Source organism: Tachysurus fulvidraco, chromosome 13 (assembly GCF_022655615.1).
Source record: "Tachysurus fulvidraco isolate hzauxx_2018 chromosome 13, HZAU_PFXX_2.0, whole genome shotgun sequence".
Taxonomy (NCBI): domain Eukaryota; kingdom Metazoa; phylum Chordata; class Actinopteri; order Siluriformes; family Bagridae; genus Tachysurus; species Tachysurus fulvidraco.
The window spans coordinates 13,467,370-13,491,734 of NC_062530.1; the positions used below are offsets into that span (position 1 = coordinate 13,467,370).

The 24,365-nt window shown below is 38.9% G+C and overlaps 1 protein-coding gene across 3 annotated transcripts in view; it reads left to right on the forward strand.

The window, feature by feature from the left end:
- The first annotated feature begins 10,580 nt into the window (after positions 1 to 10,580).
- Positions 10,581 to 24,365, forward strand: part of slco3a1a (solute carrier organic anion transporter family member 3A1a) — a 91,411-nt gene continuing 77,626 nt past the window's right edge. For 2 of the 3 annotated variants that reach the window (XM_047822270.1, XM_027161782.2), the window contains exon 1: positions 10,581 to 11,070. In XM_047822270.1, the coding sequence (XP_047678226.1) occupies positions 11,028 to 11,070 (43 nt within the window). In that variant the 5' untranslated portion in view covers positions 10,581 to 11,027. The remainder of the gene's footprint in view (positions 11,071 to 24,365) is intronic. The other variant, XM_027161784.2, reaches the window with a different exon arrangement.

The window sequence follows — 24,365 nt, forward strand, 5'->3', positions numbered from 1 at the left end:
TAATCCGTGGTCAGACTTTCGGAACAGCTTCAAGACGACTCCATCTTCCTTCAACGAAGTTCCAGCAAGCTTCACTTCCAAGAACGACAACTGCTCTGATCTTCAGGAGAACTTGGAAGAACGTCTGACCCCACCCTAACTGACTTTTCAGAGATTTCTCTGTTGCATCCGGACTCTTGTGCAGTAAGCCAATGCAAGTAACCGTTTCCTCTACCAACCAATTTAGATGCGTAATTTTAAGTAGGAATCTTTCATTGAATCCTAAGGTGAATTTAAGTTTCTGTGACGATTTCCCAGTTAGGGTGTGATTAATTTTGAAGTCTAAGCTTGCCACTCCTTTCCTTCCTTTCTCTAGTTTCTTCTTTCCAGTCTCTTCCTCCCTTTCCCCAATTTTAATTTCTTTTGCTTTATTTTATTTTCATTTTCGTTTTCCCTATTTCTTTTGTTTGTTTGTGTAGTTAGTTTTATGTTGTGTTTGTCTCATTCATTAAATGTCATAATTTTGAGCCACAGGTGATTTGTCTCTGAGTCTCGCTCACAAATTAAGGTACCTGCAATATCTGGTCTGAACTACATGCTCTATTGAGTTAATTTAATTTAAATTACGGTATACAGTAAAAGGAAAGCGAATCTTTCTTGGCCTGGAAGATACCGCCTTCATAGAATTAATAAAGGTTACACGGCCTGTTCGGCAGAAGAACAGACCAAATAAGCGTAACGTTAATTCCAGTATCGTTAATTTCAACTTAGGTTAAAATATTTGGAAGTCACTATAACACGTTATAGTTGCTTATAAATATTTACCTTGCTTCGCGAGCCAAAATCGCTACAGATGTTATAAGCAAAAGGAACAATTATACTTACACTGGTGTGAAAAGGTGTCGGTCCCCTTCCTGATTTTGTATTTGTTTGCACGTTTGTCACACATTAATGTTTCAGATCATCAAACCAATTTAAATATTAGTCACAGATAACAGAAGTAAACACAACATGCAGTTTTTAAATGAAGGTTTTTATTATTTAGGAAAACAAACCCAGAAAAAAAAAACATAATTTAACTGTGGATTATTACACCTGAGATCAAATTCACTTGCACCACCCAGGCATGAATACTGCCAAACGTGTTTGCAATCAAGAAGTCACTTAAATAGACATGACTGACAAAGTGAAGTACACCAAAAGATCCTCAAAAGCTACACATCATGCCAAGAGCCAAAGAAATTCAGGAAAAAATGAGAAAGAAAGTAATTGAGATCTATCAAATTCAGTAGGTACAATATTGTATTTTTTTTAACTTACCTCAAATAGTGAAATACCAAATTGAGAGACAATTTTGATGGCTCAGGAAACCTTTACAAGTGTTTTGAGTTGATTAACTGATTGGCATGTGACCATATTTTGTAATATTTTGTTAAATGTGAGCCAAAATCATCACAATTAAAAGAACCAAAAACATAAACTACTTCAGTCTGTGTGTACTGAATTTATATAATACGCAAGTTTCACTATTTGAATTGAATTACTAAAATAAATGAACTTCCATGACATTCTAATTCATTAAGATGTACCTGTGTACAGTACCCAGGTAGGATCTTTGTGTGTTGTTCACGGGTCAAAAAAAAAAGGAGCACAGATGAATCATATGTGACGTGTCTGTCTGGTGTCCACTAATAAGCCTCCAGATATTAATTATGTGCACACCTAACTAACAGAATAATTCCTTCAATCTCTCCTGATTAGAAATAATTCTTGTCTTTCCTTAAGTTCATGCTGACTGCTGACAAAACAACAATGCCAATCAGGACCCTCCACTTAAAGGCACAACTTGCATTCCAGGATGGGTATATACAGTATTTCACCTAATACCACATTCCTCTTTCAAGTAAAGGAATTTTCCTTGGGGGTGCATGGATAGCAATAGGAACAATTTAAAATCTGTATAGATTATTTCCTATACTGAAATATTTAACATGTCACAATGCCTCAACTTCAATTGTTAGAATCAATATCAAAATTTATAACTTACTATAGCTTATGATTTTTCTAACACTGATTAGATTACAGGGGAGCACCGTGGCTTAGTGGTTAGCACCTTTGCTTCACACCACCAGGGTTGGGGATTCAACTCCTGCCTCCACCTTGATCTCTGAGTGTTTTCCCCGTGCCTCGGGGGTCCTCCGGGTACTCCAGTTTCTTCCCCTGGTCCAAAGACATGCATGGTAGGTTGATTGGAATCTCTGGAAAATTGTCCGTAGTGTGTGTGTGAGTGAGTGGGGGGGCATGGTGGCTTAGTGGGTAGCACGTTCGCCTCACACCTCCAGGTTCGGGGTTCCATTCCCGCCTCCGCCTTGTGTGTGCGGAGTTTGCATGTTCTCCCCGTGCCTCGGGGGTTTCCTCCGGGTACTCCGGTTTCCTCCCCCGGTCCAAAGACATGCATGGTAGGTTGATTGGCATTTCTGGAAAATTGTCCGTAGTGTGTGAGTGAATGAGAGTGTGTGTTTGCCCTGCGATGGGTTGGCACTCCGTCCAGGGTGTATCCTACCTTGATGCCCGATGACTCCTGAGATAGGCACAGGCTCCCCGTGACCCGAGGTAGTTCGGATATATTGAAGACCTACTTATTCAGGAAGCACTTCAACTAGCACTTCTTTCCTTATCCTTTGCATTTAAAAAAAAAAAAAAAAAACTTTGACACTTTTTCATTGTAACTTTGAACAAATGTTTTAAACTCATGGTATCTTAAGTATGTAACCTAGTGAACCAGCATTAATGTATTCAGTGTTAGAGATTTAAGCACTTATGTACGTCGCTCTGGATAAGGGCGTCTGCCAAATGCTGTAAATGTAAATGTAAATGTAAATGTAAATGGATAAAGCGGTAGAAAATGAGTGAGTGTGTGTGTGAGTGAATGAGAGTGTGTGTGCCCTGCGATGGCTTGGCACTCTGTCCAGGGTGTATCCTGCCTTGATGCCTTATGACGCCTGAGATAGGCACAGGCTCCCCGTGACCCAAGAAGTCGGATAAGTGGTAGAAAATGAATGAATGAAAATCAATGATCAGATTACAAATGTTTCTTATACAACCACAAAAAAAAAAAACTTTTTACGTGAGCTTTTCAGCCTGTGCTGATGTAAACATTTGAACTCAGGATAAAGCTGTGTTAAAAACACAGTGAAAAAATTAAGTGTATGCTACATAATGTTCTGCAGCATCTGGACAGACCAGGGACTTATTCCAGGATCCTGTTTGTGGACTTCAGGTCTGCTTTTAACACCATCATCCCATCACTCCTCCAGCCCAAATTAACCTAGCTCTCTGTGAGCTCCTCTGTCTGTCAGTGGATCACCAGCTTTCTGACAGACAGGCAGCAGCTAGTGTGACTGGGAAAACTAAAATCCAGCATTCGCACCATCAGCACATGCGCTCCTCAGGGTTGTGTCCTCTCCCCACTGCTCTTCTGCCGGTACACAAATGACTGCACCTCTAATGACCCCTCTTTCAAGATCCTGAAGTTTGCAGACGACACCACACTGATCTGCCTCATCCAGGATGGTGACGAGTCTGCTTACAGACTGGAGGTTGAACTACTGCCTGTTTGGTGCAGTCTTAACAACCTGGAGCTGAACACGCTCAAGACAGTGGAGATGATGGTGGACTTCAGGAGAACCCCCTGCTCTCCTGCTCTTACTTAAAACACATACTTACTTATTTATATTTCAATTTACATGTTTATATTTGAATTTGCACATTTTTCCACTGTACATACAACTGTTTATATTATATATATATATGTTCATGTCTTGTCAATGCCATTCTGTTTACACTGTGGAGCTTCTGTACTAGAACAAATTCCTTGTATGTGAAAACATACTTGGCAATAAGAATCATTCTGATTCTCATCTGATTCTGATAATCAATTAACAATTCAAAACAAAAAAATAGTCTTTTCAAAAGATCTTTTGCAATCCACTCTTCTGTTCTGCTATTTCTGGGTTATTGGGTAGGCTGCCCGAACTTGGTATGTCTGCTGATGATACAGCTGTGCCTCTCTTAAGCATATCCTAGACTCACCCCTGATCTCCAGGTTGCAGTTTTTGTCCGTATTTCTGTTCTGTGGTTTTCAGCATCTTCAAGTTTGCACCACTTGGGTTGCGCTGACATGGAATGACAGGAACATTCTGAATCTCCTCCCAATGAGTTCTGTGTACTGTAAGGAACTGTATCCATTCACTAGTGGAGCAGCATGGTAGGCCATGAGAAGGAGGTAAGGGTCTGTGGATTTCTTGAGAAGTCTCTTAACTGAACTCACAGCCTCTCTGTTTCTCTGCAGACTGGAAGTTACATGTCCAGTCCTGCGCAAACTATCTGAAAGGCCCAGAAACAAACTGTGGTCGGTTGTCTCAGCACACTTTTTCAGGTGTCCCATAAATCATTGCACGTTATGGGACACCTGAAAAAGTGTGCTGAGACAATCAACCACAGTTTGTTTCTGGGCCTTTTAGCTAGGATGATAGTCAATTACAGCTTCTGATGTTGTGAATGTCATCTTGTCCACTTTAAAAATAGTCCACAATGATTAAATATTGTGCGTTTTCTATCTGGAACAGATATGCTTCTACTGTTGACCACATACTTGAAGGAAATTCAGTAGGTACCAACATTTCCCTAAAGTTTGTTCTCTCCCGGGCAACAATGTCACAGGCCTCTATAATTTTTGTTAGCTCTTTGCTCAGGCCCAGCCACCAAACTGCTTAACTTTCTCTCTGCTTTTAGTTATCCCCAGATGGCCCTCATGCAGATGGGAAAGTCTTCTCTGAGTGATGACGGAATCACTGTTTGACTACAATAAAGCAGCAGACCATTGTGAACTATGAGCTCACCTGAAAATGGCAGGTAAGGCTGAAAAGCTCTTCTTATACAGAACTTATCTGGCCATTCTTCTGCGTATTACTTTTTCAGCTGCTGGAGGATGGTGTAGCTATCCTGGGGTGTTTGGATTTTCATGAGCCTCTTTTCAGTATATGGTAAGCTTCTCATGAGACAGTCAACATATGGGATGATTTCCTCCTCTTTCCACCCTTCTACCATGTCACTGACAGGAGCTCTTGACAGAACACCTGCAGTTTCAATGTCTTTGCCAGCCACATGAGAGATTCTGAAGGAGAACCTCATTAGCCTCATGCATAGTCGTTGTAAGGTTCATGCAGCAGTGGGAGCTCCTGCAGGTGTGATAGCACCATCTTCAAAATATCATCATGCTCACCCTGTGTTGCTCCCCAGATCAACACATCATCCACCTGACACAACCCCCTACAGACCCTCCAGAATGTGTGACTAAAAGTGTTTTGGTCATGATAAGATTCTGAAGCAAATGGTTTTACTTTACTTTCTTCTGCCTGGGTTTCCAAACCAAAGCAATGTGACCTCTTTTGGAATGGTATATCCACTTTGGCCAATCGACAACCTTAAATGTAAACTTTTCAAGTGAGGGGACGTGAAACTGACTCATGTCGGTGCATTGCAACAGTGTGTCTAGCGTCAGCCTGAACTTTGTTTGTTTAAACGCTTTGCAAATTTAGTAAAAATAATAAACTAAAAAAATAACACTATATTTAAGTATTCACAGCCTTTGCCCTGAGACTCAAATTTGAGCTCAGGTGCATCCTGTTTCCACTGATCCCTGCCCATCCTTGAGATGTTTCTACAACTTGATTGGAGTCCATCTTTGGTAAATTCATTTGTTTTAACATGATTTTGAAGGCATGAACCTGTTTATATAAAGTCCCCCTGTTAACAGTACATGTCAGAGCACAAACCAAGCCATGAAGTCCAAGTAATTGTCTGTAGATCTCCGAGACAAGATTGTATCAAGGTACAGATCTGGGAAAGGGTACAAAAAAATTCCCTCAATCGTTCAGCTTGCCCAGGCAGCCTGCACTAAGAAGAGTTCTGGTGGTTCCAAACTTTATCCTTAAATGGAAGAAGTTTGGAACCACCAAATCCCTTATTAGAGCAGGCTGCCTTTGAAAACTGACCGATTGGGGGAAAAGAATCTTTGTCAGGGAGGTGAACAAGAACTGGGTGGTCATTTTGACAGAGCTCCAGCATTTCCCTTTCAGAGAGAAAAAACTTTCAGTAGAACAACCATCTCTGCCACACACCACCAATCAGGCCCATATGGTAGAGTGGCAAGACAGAAGCCACTTTTCAGTAACAGACACATGATGACCTACCTGGAGTTTGCCAAAAGGCACCTAAGGGACACTCAGACCGTGGGAAACAAAATTCTCTGCTACGATGAAACAAAATGTGAACACTTTGGCCTGAATAGCAATCGTCGTGTCTGGAGGAAATCAGGCACTGCTCATCACCTGACCAATACCATCACCACAGCGAAGCTAGTTGGTGGCAGCATCATGCTGTGGGGATGTTTTTCAGCAACAGGATATCCTTGATATCCTCCAGAGCGCACTGGCCCAAAGGATATTTCTTCTAACAGTACAATGAACCTAAGCACACAATCAAGATAACAAAGACATGGCTATGGGACAACTCTGTGAGTGTCCTTGAGTGGTCCAGCCAGAGCCCAGACTTGAACCCGATTGAACATCTCTGGAGAGATCTGAAAATGGCTGTGCACTGACACTCCCCATCAAACCTAATGGAGCTTGAGAGGTCCTGCAAAGAAGAATGGGAGAAACTGTGCAAAAATACATGTGCCAAGTTTATAGCATCATACTCAAAAATACTTGAGGCTGTAAATGCTCCCAACGATGCTTCAACAAAATTTTGAGCAACGGCTGTGAATACATATGTATGTGATTTTTTTTTGTTGTTGTTGTTTTTTTTTTACTAAATTTGCAAAGATTTTATACAAACTTCTTTCATATTGCCATTATGGGTTATTGTTTGTAAAATTTTGGAATAAAGCTGTAACATAAAATGTGTTAATTTGTGCTCCTTTTTGAACAACATTTGAACATACAAAAACTTTTATATTAGAGAAGGAGCGGGTCTGACTCCGTTACTAGGAATGACATTCTTTTGAAGACTAAAATAACCAGGACAAGGGATCACATCACGGGTCTGAGTGAACGCTGGCGCGTCTTGGCTGCCGCTGCTCTCCCCGATAACAATAATTAACATCATATACACTGCATAGACTACAATGAGGATCTATTGCTTATGGCTTGTACTTGCCTGGACTGTACTGCATCTTGTACAGTCCGCAGTACTGTTTCAATACTCTGCTGCTGAACTTTTGAGTTTCCGTCCGTGTTTATATGACTCAATACCTCCTGTACTGCTTGCTCATCCGGACATCTTATATCTGCCTAGGCGGAAATATATTCATTGTGGCTCTCGGCGGAACTTCTGGTTTAATAAATCAAGTGATATAAAGTCATTATGGTCAGCTGTTCGACGCCCACCAAGGAACGCCGGTCGCCGCGCCGGTCAGCGTGTGCTGGCGAACCTGGCTAACTCGGCTAACTCGGCTACCAGACCAAGCAACAACAGCACTGTCAGTTTCGGTCTTCTTAACATCCGCTCTCTTACGAGTAAAGGGCATCTTGTGCAGGATCTTCTTGCAAATCGCAAGATTGATTTTCTCTGTTTGACCGAAACATGGCAGCAACAAAATGACTTTATTGCACTCAACGACACCATTCTATTTCTACGCCAACTATTATCAGCACTGTATATCGACCACCAAAATTTAACAAGGATTTTATCCCTGACTTTGCTGCTTTTTTTGAATGAAATAACTACTCTTTCACCAAATATAATTCTTGTGGGGGATTTCAATATTCACATGGATGATGTTCACAACAACCTTGCTAAAGAATTTACATCTTGTCTGGATAGCTTCGCACTGCAGCAACATGTGAATTTTCCCACACATATTAAAGGACATACTTTGGATTTAATCTGTTGTTCAGGTGTCTCTCCAGGCAACCTCAAAGCAGACTTTTTTCCATGTACTGATCATCTGTTACTGTCCTTTAATGTTGATCTTCCTCTCTTCAAATCAAAATCTTCACGTAATATCATTCCGGAAAATCAAAGACATTAATTTGGACAACTTGTCTTTAAGCATTGCAAGTCTTCCTAGGGCTGACAGCTGTTCCACTCCAGATAATTTGGCCTCTCAGTACAATAATAGTCTCCATAATTTGTTGAATACTTTTGATCCAGTTAAGACTAGGACTGTTACTGCACCCTGGTTCACTCCTTTTCTCAGGCAATTAAAAGCAAAAGGACGACAGCTTGAGAGACTTTTCAGAAGAACTGGCCTTACTGTCCACAAGGAAATGTACTCAGAACATATGTCTCACTATAAAGACACTATTGCTAAAGCTATTCTTCCCTTACCACTGGGGTTGTTCCTTCTCTTTTCAAAACAGCTGCTGTAACTCCAATTCTAAAGAAACCAGGTTTGGATACCAACAACCTTAATCATTTTCGTCCTATTTCTAATCTTCCTTTCGTTTCTAAAATTTTGGAAAAAGTTGTTGCTGCTCAACTTCATATCCACTTGTCTGGCAATAATCTATATGAACAATTCCAATCTGGTTTTCACCCATTTCATAGCACTGAAACAGCTCTATTAAAAGTCACAAATGATTTGCTTATAGCAGCTGATTCTGGTTTACTATCCATCCTCCTTCTCCTTGATCTGAGTGCAGCTTTTGATACAATTTCCCACGATATTCTTTTAGACAGGCTTTCCACTATTGGCATCACCAACACGCCTCTGAAATGGTTTCATTCATATCTCTCTGATCGCACACAGTTTGTTCAACTAAAATCATTCACCTCTTCTGTAGTTTCCGTTACCTCTGGTGTTCCCCAGGGCTCTGTTCTTGGCCCTTTGTTATTTATTACTTACCTTTTACCCCTTGGACATATTTTTCATAAACATCAGGTTAAGTTTCATAGCTATGCGGATGACACCCAGCTCTACCTTTCCACAAAACCACATTCCAAACTCCCTCCATCTGCTCTTTCTGATTGTCTCATTGAAATAAAATCATGGTTTTCAGCAAATTTTCTTAAACTAAATAGCAATAAAACAGAATTTCTCATTATAGGCACAAAAACTGTGCTTAACAAATTTTCGAATTTTCTTATTTCCATTGATGAATCTCTCATAGCTCCCTCATCTCAGGTTAAGAGTCTTGGTGTCATCTTTGATAGTACCCTTTCTTTTACCTCACATGTAAATAATGTTACTCGGGCTGCATACTTTCACCTTCGAAATATCAATAGGCTTCGTTCCTTTCTCACCACTCAATCTACCACCACTCTTATTCACAGTCTAGTAACCTCCCGGCTTGACTACTGTAATTCTCTTCTTATTGGGCTTCCTCACAAAACCCTTCATAAGCTGCAACTCGTTCAAAACTCTTCTGCCCGTATTATCACTCGTACTCCCTCTATCCATCATATTACACCTGTTCTGGAACAGCTACACTGGCTTCCCATTAATTTTCGTATCAAGTATAAAATTCTTCTTCTAACATTTAAAGCTATCCACAATCTTGCACCTTCATATCTTCTTGATCTTCTTCATACTCCAAAACCAACTCGCACTCTTAGGTCTTCTTCTTCCACTCATTTCATTGTTCCCTCTGTCCGTCTTGTAACGATGGGGAACAGAGCTTTCAGTTACTCTGCACCTCAGCTCTGGAACTCACTTCCATCTGAACTCCGTAATATTGATTCTCTTTCATCATTTAAATCTCAGCTTAAAACTCATCTGTTTAGTTTAGCATATTCTAGATCATGATTTGTAATGTTGGTCCAATTTTTTTTTTCTATGTAAGTATTGTATAACTATATTTTTTGTTGTTTTTCTTCTTCTTTTGTACGGTGACCTTGAGTGTTAGAAAGGCGCCTTTAAATAAAATGTATTATTATTATTGTTATTAAAATATGGCATATTATAAGCCTTCATTGTGTCTCTATTTTAAGATATTTGAGGCTATATCGTGTAGGGATTATGTTTGTGACCGATCATATTAGAGATGCTCTAACATCTGCTATGTCATAAATGTAATAAATGTAATGTAAATGTTAACATCTGCGACACAGCGCAGAATTTTTATAGCACCAAATTATATAATTTCTGCCGCTAGAGAGAGAGAGAGAGAGAGAGAGAGAGAGAGAGAGAGAGAGAGAGAGAGAGAGAGAGAGAGCGCGCGCAAAAATAGATGAGAAACACAGACGCAGAGCAATGAAATTAAGAGTATGTGGGATGGGGAAAAGATCGACAGATTTCGTGACTTAGAAACAGGAAATGCAATTTAGAGAGAGATAAAGACAACACGTTAGTGATATATACAGTACTATGAGTAATATAGAGTGGGAACGAAATAGAAAGGCAGAATTAAGTGACAAACAATGACGTGGCCGTGTTAGTAATTATTCTGCAATTAAAGAGAATGACTGTTAGAGAAACAGAGCAGGGAGTGAATGGAAGAGCAGGGAAAAGAGAGAGAGAGAGAGAGAGAGAGAGAGAGAGAGAGAGAGAGAGAGAGAGAGAGAGACCGCCCGCCCCGCCCCTAGAGCTTTACTATGCATGACGGGAAGTGAGTAAGTAGCAGAGTTGCACTGGATCTAAACAGACATTGCGTGCTGCAGTTGGAAGTCCTGCCCATTTTTTTTTAAGAAGACAAGAAGTTGCTACACACTAACAAAAATGAAGCTAAAGAAAATCGGTTTTGTATCTTCAGATTCATGAAACGCTCCCGCTTGCTTGTTTTTCCTCTTTATTCGTCATTGTTGGAAGTTAAATGAGCGTACACCGTCACACCGCGGGGCTCTGACTGCGGAGAAGGTGGCTTAACTGTGGAAACGTTTCTAGTGTCTTATGTTGATCCGTTTGGTTTCTAAGCCAAACCTCTAAGCTCAGCGATTTGCCAGGGCAGGTGAAAAAGCTAGGAAATGAGCTCTCCCCTACAGCAAGAGAACATGAATAGAAAAACGTCATGTTTTTCTAACATCAAAATATTCCTTTTGTCGGAATGCGCACTGATGCTAGCGCAGGGGACGGTCGGCGCGTACTTGGTGAGCCATTTCGCTTTTACTTATGTTTCCGGTTACAGAGACTCGGAAATTTACGTACACGATTTAACACGGTAAATGCGAACTAAATTTGCAAATAGGTCTCCAAGGCCGTGTGTGTGTGTGGTTATACAAGCGTTGGGAAAGATATAATAAAAAATGTGCCGACTCTTACAGTGACGTCATAAAATGAATATGGGGCGGAATGCATAGTTACTGAAAATGCAAATTATGTTATGCTTATAAACATAGTAACATCAGGAATATAAAGCGGATCCCCTAATCATTACTGAGCTTTGACATTTGGCTTGTAATTCAGCTTTAGAGCAGAAATATCGATGCAATATGACCAGATTAAAACTACTCATCATTCAGACTTGTAAGGCCAGATTGGAGTTTACAAATAAATATAGAGATGAGCTTCAAAAGTTTTGGAATCAATATTAGCCTATACCAAAGTAACCAAAACATAAAAGCTAATCGTTTAAGCACAGTGGACATGCTATGACCTGGGCCATGTCTTTAGAGTATAGCAAACAAAGGAATTTGCCTTGTCATTTCAATACTGTTATGACAGTCTTTTTAAGACTGTGTTTTCAAGTGCCACACTCCCAAGTTAGTCGAACTCTGCAAAACATTTTTTGAGTCCAGGCTTTATTTTGTCATTTTAACAATTTGGTGCCACTTAACCACAACACATTACAAAACAGCTATCTGAAAAGGGGACATTTATTTCTACATTGGATCAAAGAATTAAGAACAGCATCAACCTAGGCCTTTTCCAATAACTTTTTCCCACATTTTATGTTGCTTATGTAACAGTTACTCATCCCTTGTAATTAGACTATTTGGATACATACATGAATAACAAGAGCATCCATTTGATATTTGGTGTACTTAAGTAGCAGGCTGTGTATATTTTTGCATATTTACATTGCATATTTACTGAAATTTGAACTTGTGAGTTCTTGAAACTTGGTGATGTATAGGTGGTATTTTGTGTGAAGGTCTTGAAGTATTTTTTCTGCAGTCTGTACAACTGTATGGACATGTTTGTAGCTAATCATAGTTAATTATTCTGAGGTCATATTTATATTTAATCTTTCTTGCCAACTTTCAGCTATTCCAGTCCTTTTAATCTTTAAATAGCTTGATTGTGCTTAATGGCATTTTACCTGCTTGTTCAACCATAACCGATCAACTATAACATTAAACTAACTGTCTAATATTGGATAGGTCTGCCTTGTCCTGTAAAAACAGCTCTAACCTGCTGAAGTATGGATGTCATCACAGATAGAATTTTTGCAATGTGGTAGGGTGTATAAGCCTGCTGAAAGAGAATCCCTTCAGGCCATTCCACAGCATTTCTATTGGTTACGGTCTGGGCTCTGACTGGGCTACTCCAAAAGGTGTATTTTGTTTTTCTGAAGCCAGTCTGGCTGGATTCACTTTGATGCTTAGAGTCATTGTCTTGCATCATCACCCAACTTCTACAAAGATTCAGCTGGTGCATGGTGTAGCGATTTAGGCTCGCGAAGCAAGGTAAATATTTATAAGTAACTATAACGTGTTATAGTGACTTCTAAATATTTTAACCTAAGTTGAAATTAACGGTAATGGAATTAACGTTACGCTTATTTGGTATGTTCGTCCGGCGAACAGTCCGTGTAACCTTTATTAATTCTATGAAGGTGGTATCTTCCTGGCCAAGAAAGATTAGCTTCCCTTTTACTTTATACCGTAATTTAAATTGAATTAACTTAATAGAGCATGTAGTTCAGACCCGATGTTGCAGGTACCTTAATTTGTGAGCGATACTCAGAGACAAATCACCTGTGGCTCAATATTATGACATTTAATGAGTGAGACAAACACAACATAAAACTAACTACACAAACAAACAAAAGAAATAGGGAAAATGAAAATAAAATAAAACAAAAGAAATTAAAATTGGGGAAAGGGAGGAAGAAACTAGAGAAAGGAAGGAAAGGAATGGCAAGCTTAGACTCAAAAATTAATCACACCCTAACTGGGAAATCGTCACAGAAACTTAAATTCACCTTAAGATTCAATGAAAGATTCCTACTTAAAATTACACATCTAAATTGGTTGGTAAAGGAAACGGTTACTTGCATTGGCTTACTGCACAAAGGGTCTGGATGCAACAGAGAAATCTCTGAAAAGTCAGTTAGGGTGGGGTCAGACATTCTTCCAAGTTCTCCTGAAGATCAGAATAGTTGTCCTTCTTGGAAGTGAAGCTTGCCGGAACTTCTTTGAAGGAAGATGGAGTCGTCTTGAAGCTGTTCCCGAAAGTCTGATCACGGATTAGTGGTGTTTGTGACAATTTAAAGGTCGTGAACTCCACCCATCTTTGGGGAGATGACCAATACTTCGGTCAAGGTTTTGGAGGGAAAAACTCCCTTTGTTGTGGTGTCTGTGTCAAACTTTTAGATGACTTTAAAGTTTGATCCAGTGTGTATTAAGATGGTATGGCACCTTTTGTGCTCAAATAAAATACACCATTGTTTGAAAAAAGAGTAACCGATAATTTTGTGGTCATTTGGATACTAAACATGAAGGGTAATGACGGTATGAAGGCAGTGGTACATTACATACATAGATCAGTAATTGAAGGGTAACTGATGTTAATACGATATTGTGTTCTTATAAAGGCAAAGAAACAAAATGAAACACAAAACAAAATTCACTTTCCTTAGGGAAGTAAAAAAAAAACGATAGCTTCGTATACATTCTGACATCGGACCTTAAAGGGGCATACAGCATTAGAACAGGTATACATTAACATGCCATGATCAGTAATTGGAGTATAACTGATGTTAAATACAATGTTGTTTCTGACACATGAATAAAATACATCCTTGTCAGGAAATTAAGGAGCAAATAATTTTAAGTCAGGCAAGCCTTAAAAGAAGAACACATTACAAAAAGGGTTATAAGAATGAGAACCTTAGAGTACCTTATCTTCGGGTTTTATTAGTAAAAGGAATGTCTCGTGTGTGTGTGTGTGTGTGTATGTTCTGATTGAGGGCCCCAGAGAAGCCGCATGGGGTTATCTGGTCTTTGTGTAGGCTCCAGTCATTCTGGAGCCAGGTGTGTGTGTAAAACTGGGTTGCTCATCGGTTAATTGAGGAGTAGATGTTGAAATTTAGGGTGCCTGGGACATGAAATCTAAAATGACCTGTACCAGACGCTACAATGGCCACCCTGAGATTATACTGTAGGATATTTTGGTAAACTTGGAAATTCATTTTCCCCTTTATGATGACAAGTTGTCCAGGCCCTGAGGCAGTGAAGAAAGCCCAAATCATGATGTTCCCTCCACCATACTTCATCGAAGGGATGTTTTGATGGTGGACAGCTGTGCTCTTTTTGCACCATACATACTGCTGAGAATTATTTTCGAACAATTCAACTTTATTTCATCAGTCCATAAAGCATTTTCCCAGTAGCACTGTGGATAGCTCAGGTGCTCTTTGGCAAACGTCTGGTGTGCAACAATGTTTTTTCAGGAGAGAAGTGGCTTCCTCCATGGTGTTCTGCCATAGACCCCCTGCCTGTTTAAAGACTTGCATGATGTAGATTCATGAACAGAGGTCTTTGCTAGTTCCAGTGATGTCTTCAAGCCTGTAACTGTTACTTGAGGGTTGTTCTTTACCTGGGCTGGGTGCCCACTTCTAGAAAGAGTAGCCACAGTACTAAACTGCATCCAAATAGACAATTGATGATGCGTGTCTTTTATCAACTAAAGTAGCTCTAAACCACACCTTCAAATGTATTTCATTAATTTGATACTATGTGTGCAAGCTACTGACATAAATTAGCTTTCATTGAATTAATTAGTCTATGGGTTCACTTACTTTTTCCTCCATCTCTGTGAATGTTTAATGGGTGTGTTCAATAAAGACACAAGATTTGAATTGTTTGTGTTTTATCGGCTTAAGCACATTGTGTTTGTCTGTTGTTGTGAACTAGATGACAACTGGATCACATTTTAGGGCAAATTACTGCAAAAAAACAGTTTAACCCAAGGTTCCCAGAAGAACATTGTTGAGAGCATTGCAAAGCATATTGTAGGCACTTTTCCTGGTCACTGATGTCCTATCTGATGTCAATACACAGTAAACTGCAATGCAATGTGTATTCTATATATGTGACACCTTTCTAGCATAGCCAGAATTAACATTTTCAGCAATTTAAGCTAAAAGAGTGCTTCTGTGGGATCTGATCAGACAAAGTAGCCTTTGCACATTAATTAATTTGGGTGACCATGACCCTCTGTTCGGTTCACTGGTACCCCTTTTCCACCTAAAAGAACTGAGTGCTGGTTCAGACATAGTGCTGTTTCAAAGATGGTTCCACTGGCGAACCTTCTAAGAACCGGTTTGCCTTTCCATCAGCTAGAGAGCCATCACAGAGCCGAATCTGACGTCACTGTATACGTGTCATGTTTCCCAGCAATGTTAGCGTAGCAGCGGCAAAAAAAAACACATCAACAATTTGTTGCTTTACTGTTGATGCTCATGGCTTTGTGAACCTACATTGGCATCCAAACGCGGCGAATCCAACATGTACGTGCATCTCCATGTAATTTGTATAAACGGAGGTTGTTATTCGAGAAAGAAACATTAGTATACTTAAGGTACATTATCAAATGCACTAAGTAGCTCTGCCCACAGCCCATGACACAAGCGGTTCTTAAGTCTAGACCAGCAATGTTTTGGTGCTACTTAAGAACCACTTTTCCTGGTTCAGAGCAGGTGCTTTGGGTGTTCAAAAAAGAAAGAACTGGTTCTACATAAGGCTTTGGCTCTGAACCAGCACTCAAACTGCCTCGGTGGAAAAGGGGCATAGTTGTCCTTTCTTGGAACTAACCAATTTATACTGCAAACACCCCAATAGACCTGATGTTTTGGGCATGCTCTGACTCAGAACAACTATTCACTATTGAACATCAATAGATCTTCTGTGGAGATCTTCAAGAGTGCCACATTTCTGGGTGTTCATCTGGTGGAGAACTTTACCTGGCCTACTTCCTATGTTGGTCGAGGAAAGGACACGTTTTATAGAACCATCGAGCGCATCCTGAACAGAGCATCTCTGTTTACAATTTCTCTAATTTTACACAATGTACTTTATAGCATTCATTCCACACACTGGTCAATGCTATTTTGGGTATTTGTCTCGTATTGTCTGTTTGCCCTAGGTTGCACATATTATGCTTTATGTGGCTAGGACCAACTTAAATCCTTAGTTCTGCATTGTTTTATGTAGCTTAATGTTTTTTGTAGCACCATGGTCCTGGAAAAACGTTAGGTAAAGTACTGTAGGTCAAATCACTTTGCCCATTTTTCCAACACATTAACTTCAAGAACTGACACTTTACTTAATATATCCCCCACCTTGACAGGTGTCATTGCATTTCACCTGCCAATGGTTTAAATGTTATGGATGATCAATGTATATCCATTGTCCATATTGTGAAGGGCAACAACTATATGTCTCTTCTGTGATGAAAGCACTTTATGTAAATTTTGGCGAGTGGGAAATGAAATATTACATGCAATAAATTATTGAATTTTTAATAAACCTTTTTGCCCACCCCTATATAATAGAGACTTTATGGTTTCCATACATGTCTAGTTGGAGTGCTTAACCATTGTTCCCAAAAAAGTAAAGAAAAAGAGACAATTACATAAGGAAACACTTTATATTTGGCCTGCTGTCATCGCTCTTCATATTTAATTCGTACTTCATTGGTAATATTTTTTTGCAAAGTCACTGCATGATGTATACATGACGTTCAACCATTACGTCACTTACACACCTTACTTCCATTTTCTTTGCACCTGCTCTATTTGCATTTGAGTCTATTCACCAGCAACAGTGGCTGGTAGACATGGAGATGACAATTGATTCTTGCAAGGTGGTATTGAACGCTTTATTAGGATGTGAAGAAATTCAGGGGGAAATTCATTTCAGGGTATTGTATGGGGCTGTTGAAATTTTCAAAACACTGCATTCACTGTGTTTATCACTGGTTTGATAATGGAATATACTAAACAGCATCTAATTTAAGGCATATTATTGCCTGGTGTCCAGTTTTCCTGGATTAGGCTCTTGGTTAACTGTGACCCTGACAAGCATGAAGTGGTTATTGAAGATGCATGAGTGAAGATACAAGCTCCTTTTTGGCTCCCATAGATTTTGAGAGCTTTTGGAAGGGTTTTGCCCAGGGCTTTTGATTTAAGTGAAGCTGGATAAGGCAATGCAACAAAATACTAACAAAGTGTACCTAAAGTTTTGACCCACTGAGAACCTGGTACAGTAAATAAAAGCAGACCTGTATCTCACCTATTATTATTTTAAAATGGCCTCTTGTTTACATAATTTTTAGACCTTAAATTACAACACAGGAATGTGCTAGAATAAAGGTGTTTACTCTGGATTTTGGCCTCAACTGTATGAGGATTTTCTCTATTCTCAGGCAGTATAAAACTGATATTCAAGTCTGTAAACATATTTCATTGTCAGGTCAAATTTGTTTTAGTTTTGAGATGCATTCTGAGATCACTGGCAAGCAAGACAGAAGAGGGGAAAAAGTCTGATATTTAGTTATAAAAATAATTATTTAAGAGAGAACGGGTTTCTGAAATTATTCTGAGTGAGATTTTTGTATTTACTTTCTAATGATCTAGCATGATTGTTAATGAAAGCCATCCATCTTGACCTCATTAGATATAATCACTGATTTATAAACGTTTTTAGCAGTTCAGCTAACATTGGCTGGTTGTGGATAAAGCTGGGTCTTATGTAATTATGCATTATAATTCTATTTTTTTCTATCAAGTCAAGAAGCTTTAATTGTCATTTCTTCTTAATTGTCAATTGTCACTATATATAGCTGATGCAGTACATAGTGAAATGAAACAGTGTTCCTCTAGGACCATGGTACTACATAAAACAACACAGAGCTACATGGAACAACACAGAGCTAAGGATTGAAAGTTGTCTTAGACATATAATGTGCAATGTGTGCAACAGTGAGTGACAAGGTGAGTGACAAGGGGAGTGACAGACAAAATAAAACACTACAGGACAAAAACACAAGATAGTGCCAAAGAATGTGCATTCTGTATGTTGTACAAAACATTGTGCAAAGATATAGGGTTATAAATATTGTGCAAAAGAGGGTTGCAAACATCGGGTTCTTGCAAACATATATGTTGGTGTAAAAGTGTTGGCCACTTCCTGATTTTTGTTTTTTTGCATGTTTGTCACACTTTTTTATTTTTCAGATCATCACACACTTTTAAATATTCGTCAAAGATAACAAGTAAACACCCCCCACCTCAGTTCAATTTCTATAGCCACACCCAGGCCTTATTACTGCCACACCTGTTTGCAATTAAGAAATCACTTAAATAAGACCTGACTGACAAAGTGAAGTAGACCAAAAGAGTTCCAAGACGAAAACCGCTGCTGAGTAAAAATAACCTAAAGGCTTGTCTCAGATTTGCCAGAATACATCTTGATGATCCCCAATACTTTTAGAAAAATAAGACCTAAATACTGTTGAGATGTTGTGGTGGTTCATGCTCAAAAACCCTCTATTGTGGCTGAATTACATCAATTCTGCAAAGATACCAAAATTCCTCCACAGTTCGTAACAGACTTTTGTAAGTTATCGCAAACGCTTGATTGCAGTTCTTGCTGCTAACGGTGGCCCAACCAGTTATTAGGTTCAGGGGCAAGCACTTTTTCACACAGGGCCATGTAGGTTTGGATTTTGTTTTCCCTTAATAATAAAAACCTTTTTTTAAAAACTTGTGTTTATTAGTTATCTTTGACTTATATTTAAATTTGTTTGATGATCTGAAGCATTAAAGTGTGAAAAACATGCAAAAAAAAAAAACAAAATCAGGAAGGGGCCAACACTTTTTAATACCACGGTATACACTTCTGTTTTAAAGCAGCAATTAACCCTCTGGGGTCTGACCATTTTGGGACACTGGCAGAGGTTCTGACATGCTCTTACATTTGGTCTTTTTTCAGTTATTTCAAAACATATTAATGGCTAATATCACATAACATTGTATTCAGCACAAACTGTGCTACAATATTATGTAAGTAAAATGTATGTACATGTTTGTATTTTTAAGTAAATTATGTTTGTGTGGGTAGTAAAAAAAAGAAAAAGAAAAGATGCTGAAATAAGGCCAGGAAACACATACTAAACATTTGTGCACAGAAGTTCTCTACTCTTGTAGAGTTGATAATTTGCTACAAAAAGATGTGAAAACCATTTTACCCACTCATTCACATGAAACAATTCATTGATTTAACTTTTGTAAGACAGTTTTTGTTGTGTAAAGGCAATATGCAAGGGAGGGTCAATGGTCATGAATATTGATGATTCACACCTGAGGAGACCCAACCCCCTAATGGCTTAGTCTGGATTGTGTTGACAAAAGAATGAATGGGGGCAGACTTAAAGAGAAAATCTTTTGCTTGTAGTGTAATAAGATAGTGTACAATGAAGTACAAAAGACTTAAGATTTTATTTATATCTGTACTTGACAAAATAAGACTTATTTTACCAATGTTAAAAAACATGAACAATATAATAGAGTCAAGAGTCAAGAATTGTATGCAATGATTCAAAATGTCAGCTGTAAATGTACAGTTTGGTGTGCATCTAAAAATACTTTACATATAAATTAAATATTTATATAAATATAAATTTGTTAAATGTTGTCATGCCATTGTTCAAAACAGTTCCTATTTAACTGAACACACAAGGGAACATGACATGTTTTGCATTTCCAAGTGTCTTGCAGCGCACACATTTATTCTTTATTGTTCTCGCAGGCACGTTTTTGGCGCTTTTTTCCTCTTCAACGTGAAATGCACTTAAAATACTCCGTTATTCAAAATCATACACATACATGTAATACATCATTCGAAACTGTGAAGTGTCTACTTTTATTTGACTGCCTTCATAATAACAACAAAACGCTGTACAAACATGAACCGATAACTCCGCCAATACTTATCACACGAACATGATACATATGTCTAATGAAAGCCTGAAATGTCTACTTTTAAATGAGGTAATTAAAATCGAAAGCAAATATTGTCTTTTTGTGTAATTTGTATGATTACACAAGTGAATGAATCTGTTAAAACTTTGTGCTTCTTATAGCATTGTTTGGGGGCGTTGATCTTGTTTGCATAGCCCGCTCAGGTAATTTTCATTTGCATGGCGCGCACGCGGTAGGTGGGATCACATTAAGTGCTAATGAGGTCTCTTTACTTACATACAGATTACACAAAAAGACAATATTTGCTTTCGATTTTAATTGGCGGAGTTATCGGTTCATGTTTGTAACGTGTTTCAGGAAGATGGTCAAGGAGACAGAGATGTCTGAATGCACACCCTGGATATTTTCTTTATTTGCCAAACGCACAGCGTTTTGTTGTTATTATGAAGGCAGTCAAATAAAAGTAGACACTTCATAGTTTCGAATGATGTATTACATGTGTGTGTATGATTATGAATGACGGAGTATTTTAAGTGGATTTCACGTTGATGAGGAAAAAAGCACAAAAAACGCGCCAGCGAGCCTGTCGACCCCAGAGGGTTAAGTGAGGTATTGAAATGTGAAATGAAAAAGAACAAATAACTACATTTGTAAAGTTTGTCGCGACTAACTTTGATGGTGCAAGTACTCGCAAAGGCCCGTGCTTTTTGGAGGCGAGTGGACAGAAAGATTGTGAAAGCTACTGGACTGGAGCGGACATGAGAATGTGAGGATGAGAATGTGAATACCCGTTCCCCTCATTGTGCTGTGTTTTGATATGTCACACGTCCATGTTGTGCGTGGCGTGACCAGTATACACGTGAGCCACTTCGCCTCAATGGGCTGAGTGTTTTGATATATGACATATCCATGTTGTGCTAATTTTTGATTTTGCATATTTTGGGGGGCGGGGCTACACGTGACATCACGTGATGTCCCCAGAATACCAGTTGGGGTGCCAATACGTTTGGTGAAAAGTGCCTACTGAGGGTTTGGACATTTCATGTCAATACTGCAGTCATTATGGGATTCTACTTATTATTATACTGCATAGAACACAGAACAGAAGCCGTGCCTGAGCTCTGTGCAGCTGCGTGTGTGAGAGCTTAGAGGAATTTTCGGAATTCCCCATTCAAGTCTGAGATGTTTGATCATCGACTACGGGAAAACCGAAAATTCCTTTGGAATCCCGAAATAAAAATTTCGTCCGGAGTAAGGTCTTAATTGTTTGTTGTCTTTTAATTGTACCTTTTCAGCATTTTTTAGTATCATGTATATAAATATTTTTATAAACCAAAGTAAAGATTTCTCATCATTTTCAGTCTTTAGTGAGTCTTTGCCTAATATAAATTTACATACCTGTTCTGTGCTGAAGGGAGTGAAACCTGTTGTAAACCAGGTAAATTAGCTATTTTGGTTGATATGCCTACATTCTCCACCAGAAGATGTAGGGAAATTAGCATTGAAGATTTAATTAACTCTGTTTGTAATATGTAAGATAATTTTCATCTTTGATCACTCCCCAGAGGGAAAAAACTTTGGTGAGTGGCTTATAAACCTCTCTCAGGGCACATGGAGAGTAGCAGAGTAAGCCCTGAAATTCTTCATCATTGTAGCTAGCCTTCTGCCGATAGCCACAGCCTGACCTAAAGCAACCCAACCTAAAGCAGCCCAACCTCTGCTTTTCCATCTTGGACATATTTTTCTGAAAGGCTTCACAGACTGATCAGTGAGTGCTCTGGTTAGTGGGACCAGTTGAATGAATTCTATGATTAATGCTATGATGAAAAGCAATGAATGCTACAAGCTTAATGCAGAAACCGCTTCCTCAGGTTAGTGGGGTCCCAATAATTTGCTGGGCACTTTTCACCACCCTCTGTATAGCTTTAGGCCTGTGTTGGAGTAATTCCTATACCAGACTGTGATGCAGATGGTTAGGAAGTTCTCAACTCCACAGAGGTTCTTCAGAATTGCTGAGGAAAGGTGGTTCTTTGTCCAATATACATAGGAAAAAGAGGTGATTGAGAGCCTTCTTTATCAGCCTGGAAGTGTTAGTGAACCAAAACAAGTCCTCAGAGATATGGATCTCTATGAACTTGAAGCTGGTTACATGTTCCACTACCATCCTGTTGATGTTAATAGGTGTTAGTGTTACCTCTCTTCTTTCAAAAGTCCACAATAAGCTCCTTGGTCTTAGTGGGTTTAAGGAGCAAGTTGTTGTCAGTATCCTCCCTGTAGTCTGATTTATCGTTGTTGCCGATGAGGCCAATCACAGTGGTGTTGCAAGCAAATCTGCATTGATTATGGCATTAGAACAATGCACAGGTCTTCAGTCATGGGAAAGAGAGAGAGTACAGGAAGGGGCTCAGCACACAGTCTTGGGAATACCAGTGTTTAGTATGATGGATAAGGTGATATTATTTGACATAATATGCTGCAGTCTGTTGGCGAAGAGGTAGAGTATTCAATTGCAAAGGAAGGTGTTGATGACAAGGTTGCCAAGTTTAGCCTTCAGCTTGGAGGGGATGACTGTATTAAATGCTGAATTGAAATCAACAAACAGCATTCTTGTATATTTGTTCTTGTTATTCAGGTGAGTTAGTAAGGGGGTCTAGTGCTCCTGTTTTTATGTTAGGGAAACTGGTGAGCGTCCTGTGTTGGTGGAAGGTTGGTTTAGGACGTGCTAGGACTAACTGCTCTTAATGATTTTGCTCTGATCTTCTGCCAGGTTTGACTTGCTAAATGCCAGATCACTGGCTAACAAAGCTTTCGTAATAAGATTTTTTCACTTCACGAAATTTGGATGTTTTCTTCGTAACTGAAACATGGCTGACTGTTGAGAATTCCAGCATTCTGTTTGAGCTTTCGTTTAATGGGCTATGGCTGTTTTAATTCCCCACGGACAGCAGGCCGAGTTGTTGGTTGTTTATAAACAATGGCAATTGTTTATAAAGAGGATGTAAGTGCAAGCAACGTTCCATTGTATCTTCCTTTTTCCAGTTTTGAAATGACAGATCTTGGGCACTCCGATGAGAGTGTCAAAGAGCTGAATTTAGGTGGAAGGAGGACAAACTGCAAGTGGCATAATTATCAGAACACTATTAAAGAGGCCAAAAGACAGCATTTTTTATCCGTAATTTCCTCCAACTGTCATAACGCACACATGCTCTTTAATACAATCAACTCTGTTCTTAATGCCCACAGTCTGCTTGCTTGTAATAACACAATGAGTTGTGTAATAACTTTCTTCAGTTTTTTGTGGATAAGGTGGCCACTATCAGGGCTCTAAAACACTAGTCTTTTGACTTGTTTAGGTCTGCCTCGTTCTATTCCCATCTGCATAGACACCCTTTTGTTGTATTTACTACTTCTGTTGAGGGTGACTATGTAGTCCATTTAAATCCAGTGAATTTAATTTTTTTGCTGCTACTCCTGTAAATTTTAGCCAGCCCTCATCAAATTAGGCATACACCATTTTAAAAACAATTCTCATAAAAATAAAAGATTCAAAGAATTTTGAATACTACAAATTGTTTGCTCATAATAGACAAATGAATCTCAGTATCTCAACAATAAATTGGTTGTGCAGTGGCACAAAACTTGCTAGGCATCTTCAGGATCATGAGCTGAGAGCACTGTGCCACTTGCATGTCAACATTCTTCCATTTAAGTTCCAGTTTTGCTTCTCTTAATCCAAATATTGTCTATTGTATATCAAATTTTGCTTATATCATCCTGAGAAAAAAACATATCAAATTTTCTTTTGTAAAGCATTAGAAAATGGGGAAAACCCCTTTGTGGTCAAGAACTGTAGCAACTTACATTTTTTCATTTATCATGTGAACATTTTGTGCTAAATTCACAAGTCTATTTACATGTAATTCCTTGTGGTATGCTGAAGCTACTTCATACAACCATATGGAATTAACCATCTTGGAATTGGTCAAAAAAAAATTTTTCTTGTTTTTCTTCAAAGTATGTACAATTAGTAGCAGATTTAGCACAAATCATTAGCAGAATACTCCAACTGGTTTGCACTCAGTAGGTCAGCGGATATCAGAGCAAAGCCTCCAAACAGGAAGTGAGTCTGATATGCAAAACTTTCTTTGCTAGCATCACTTACGGGTTATTACATGCTAAAAATGCTAATAAGATACAACACACGGTGTTCATAACTACATGAATGCTGACAAATGA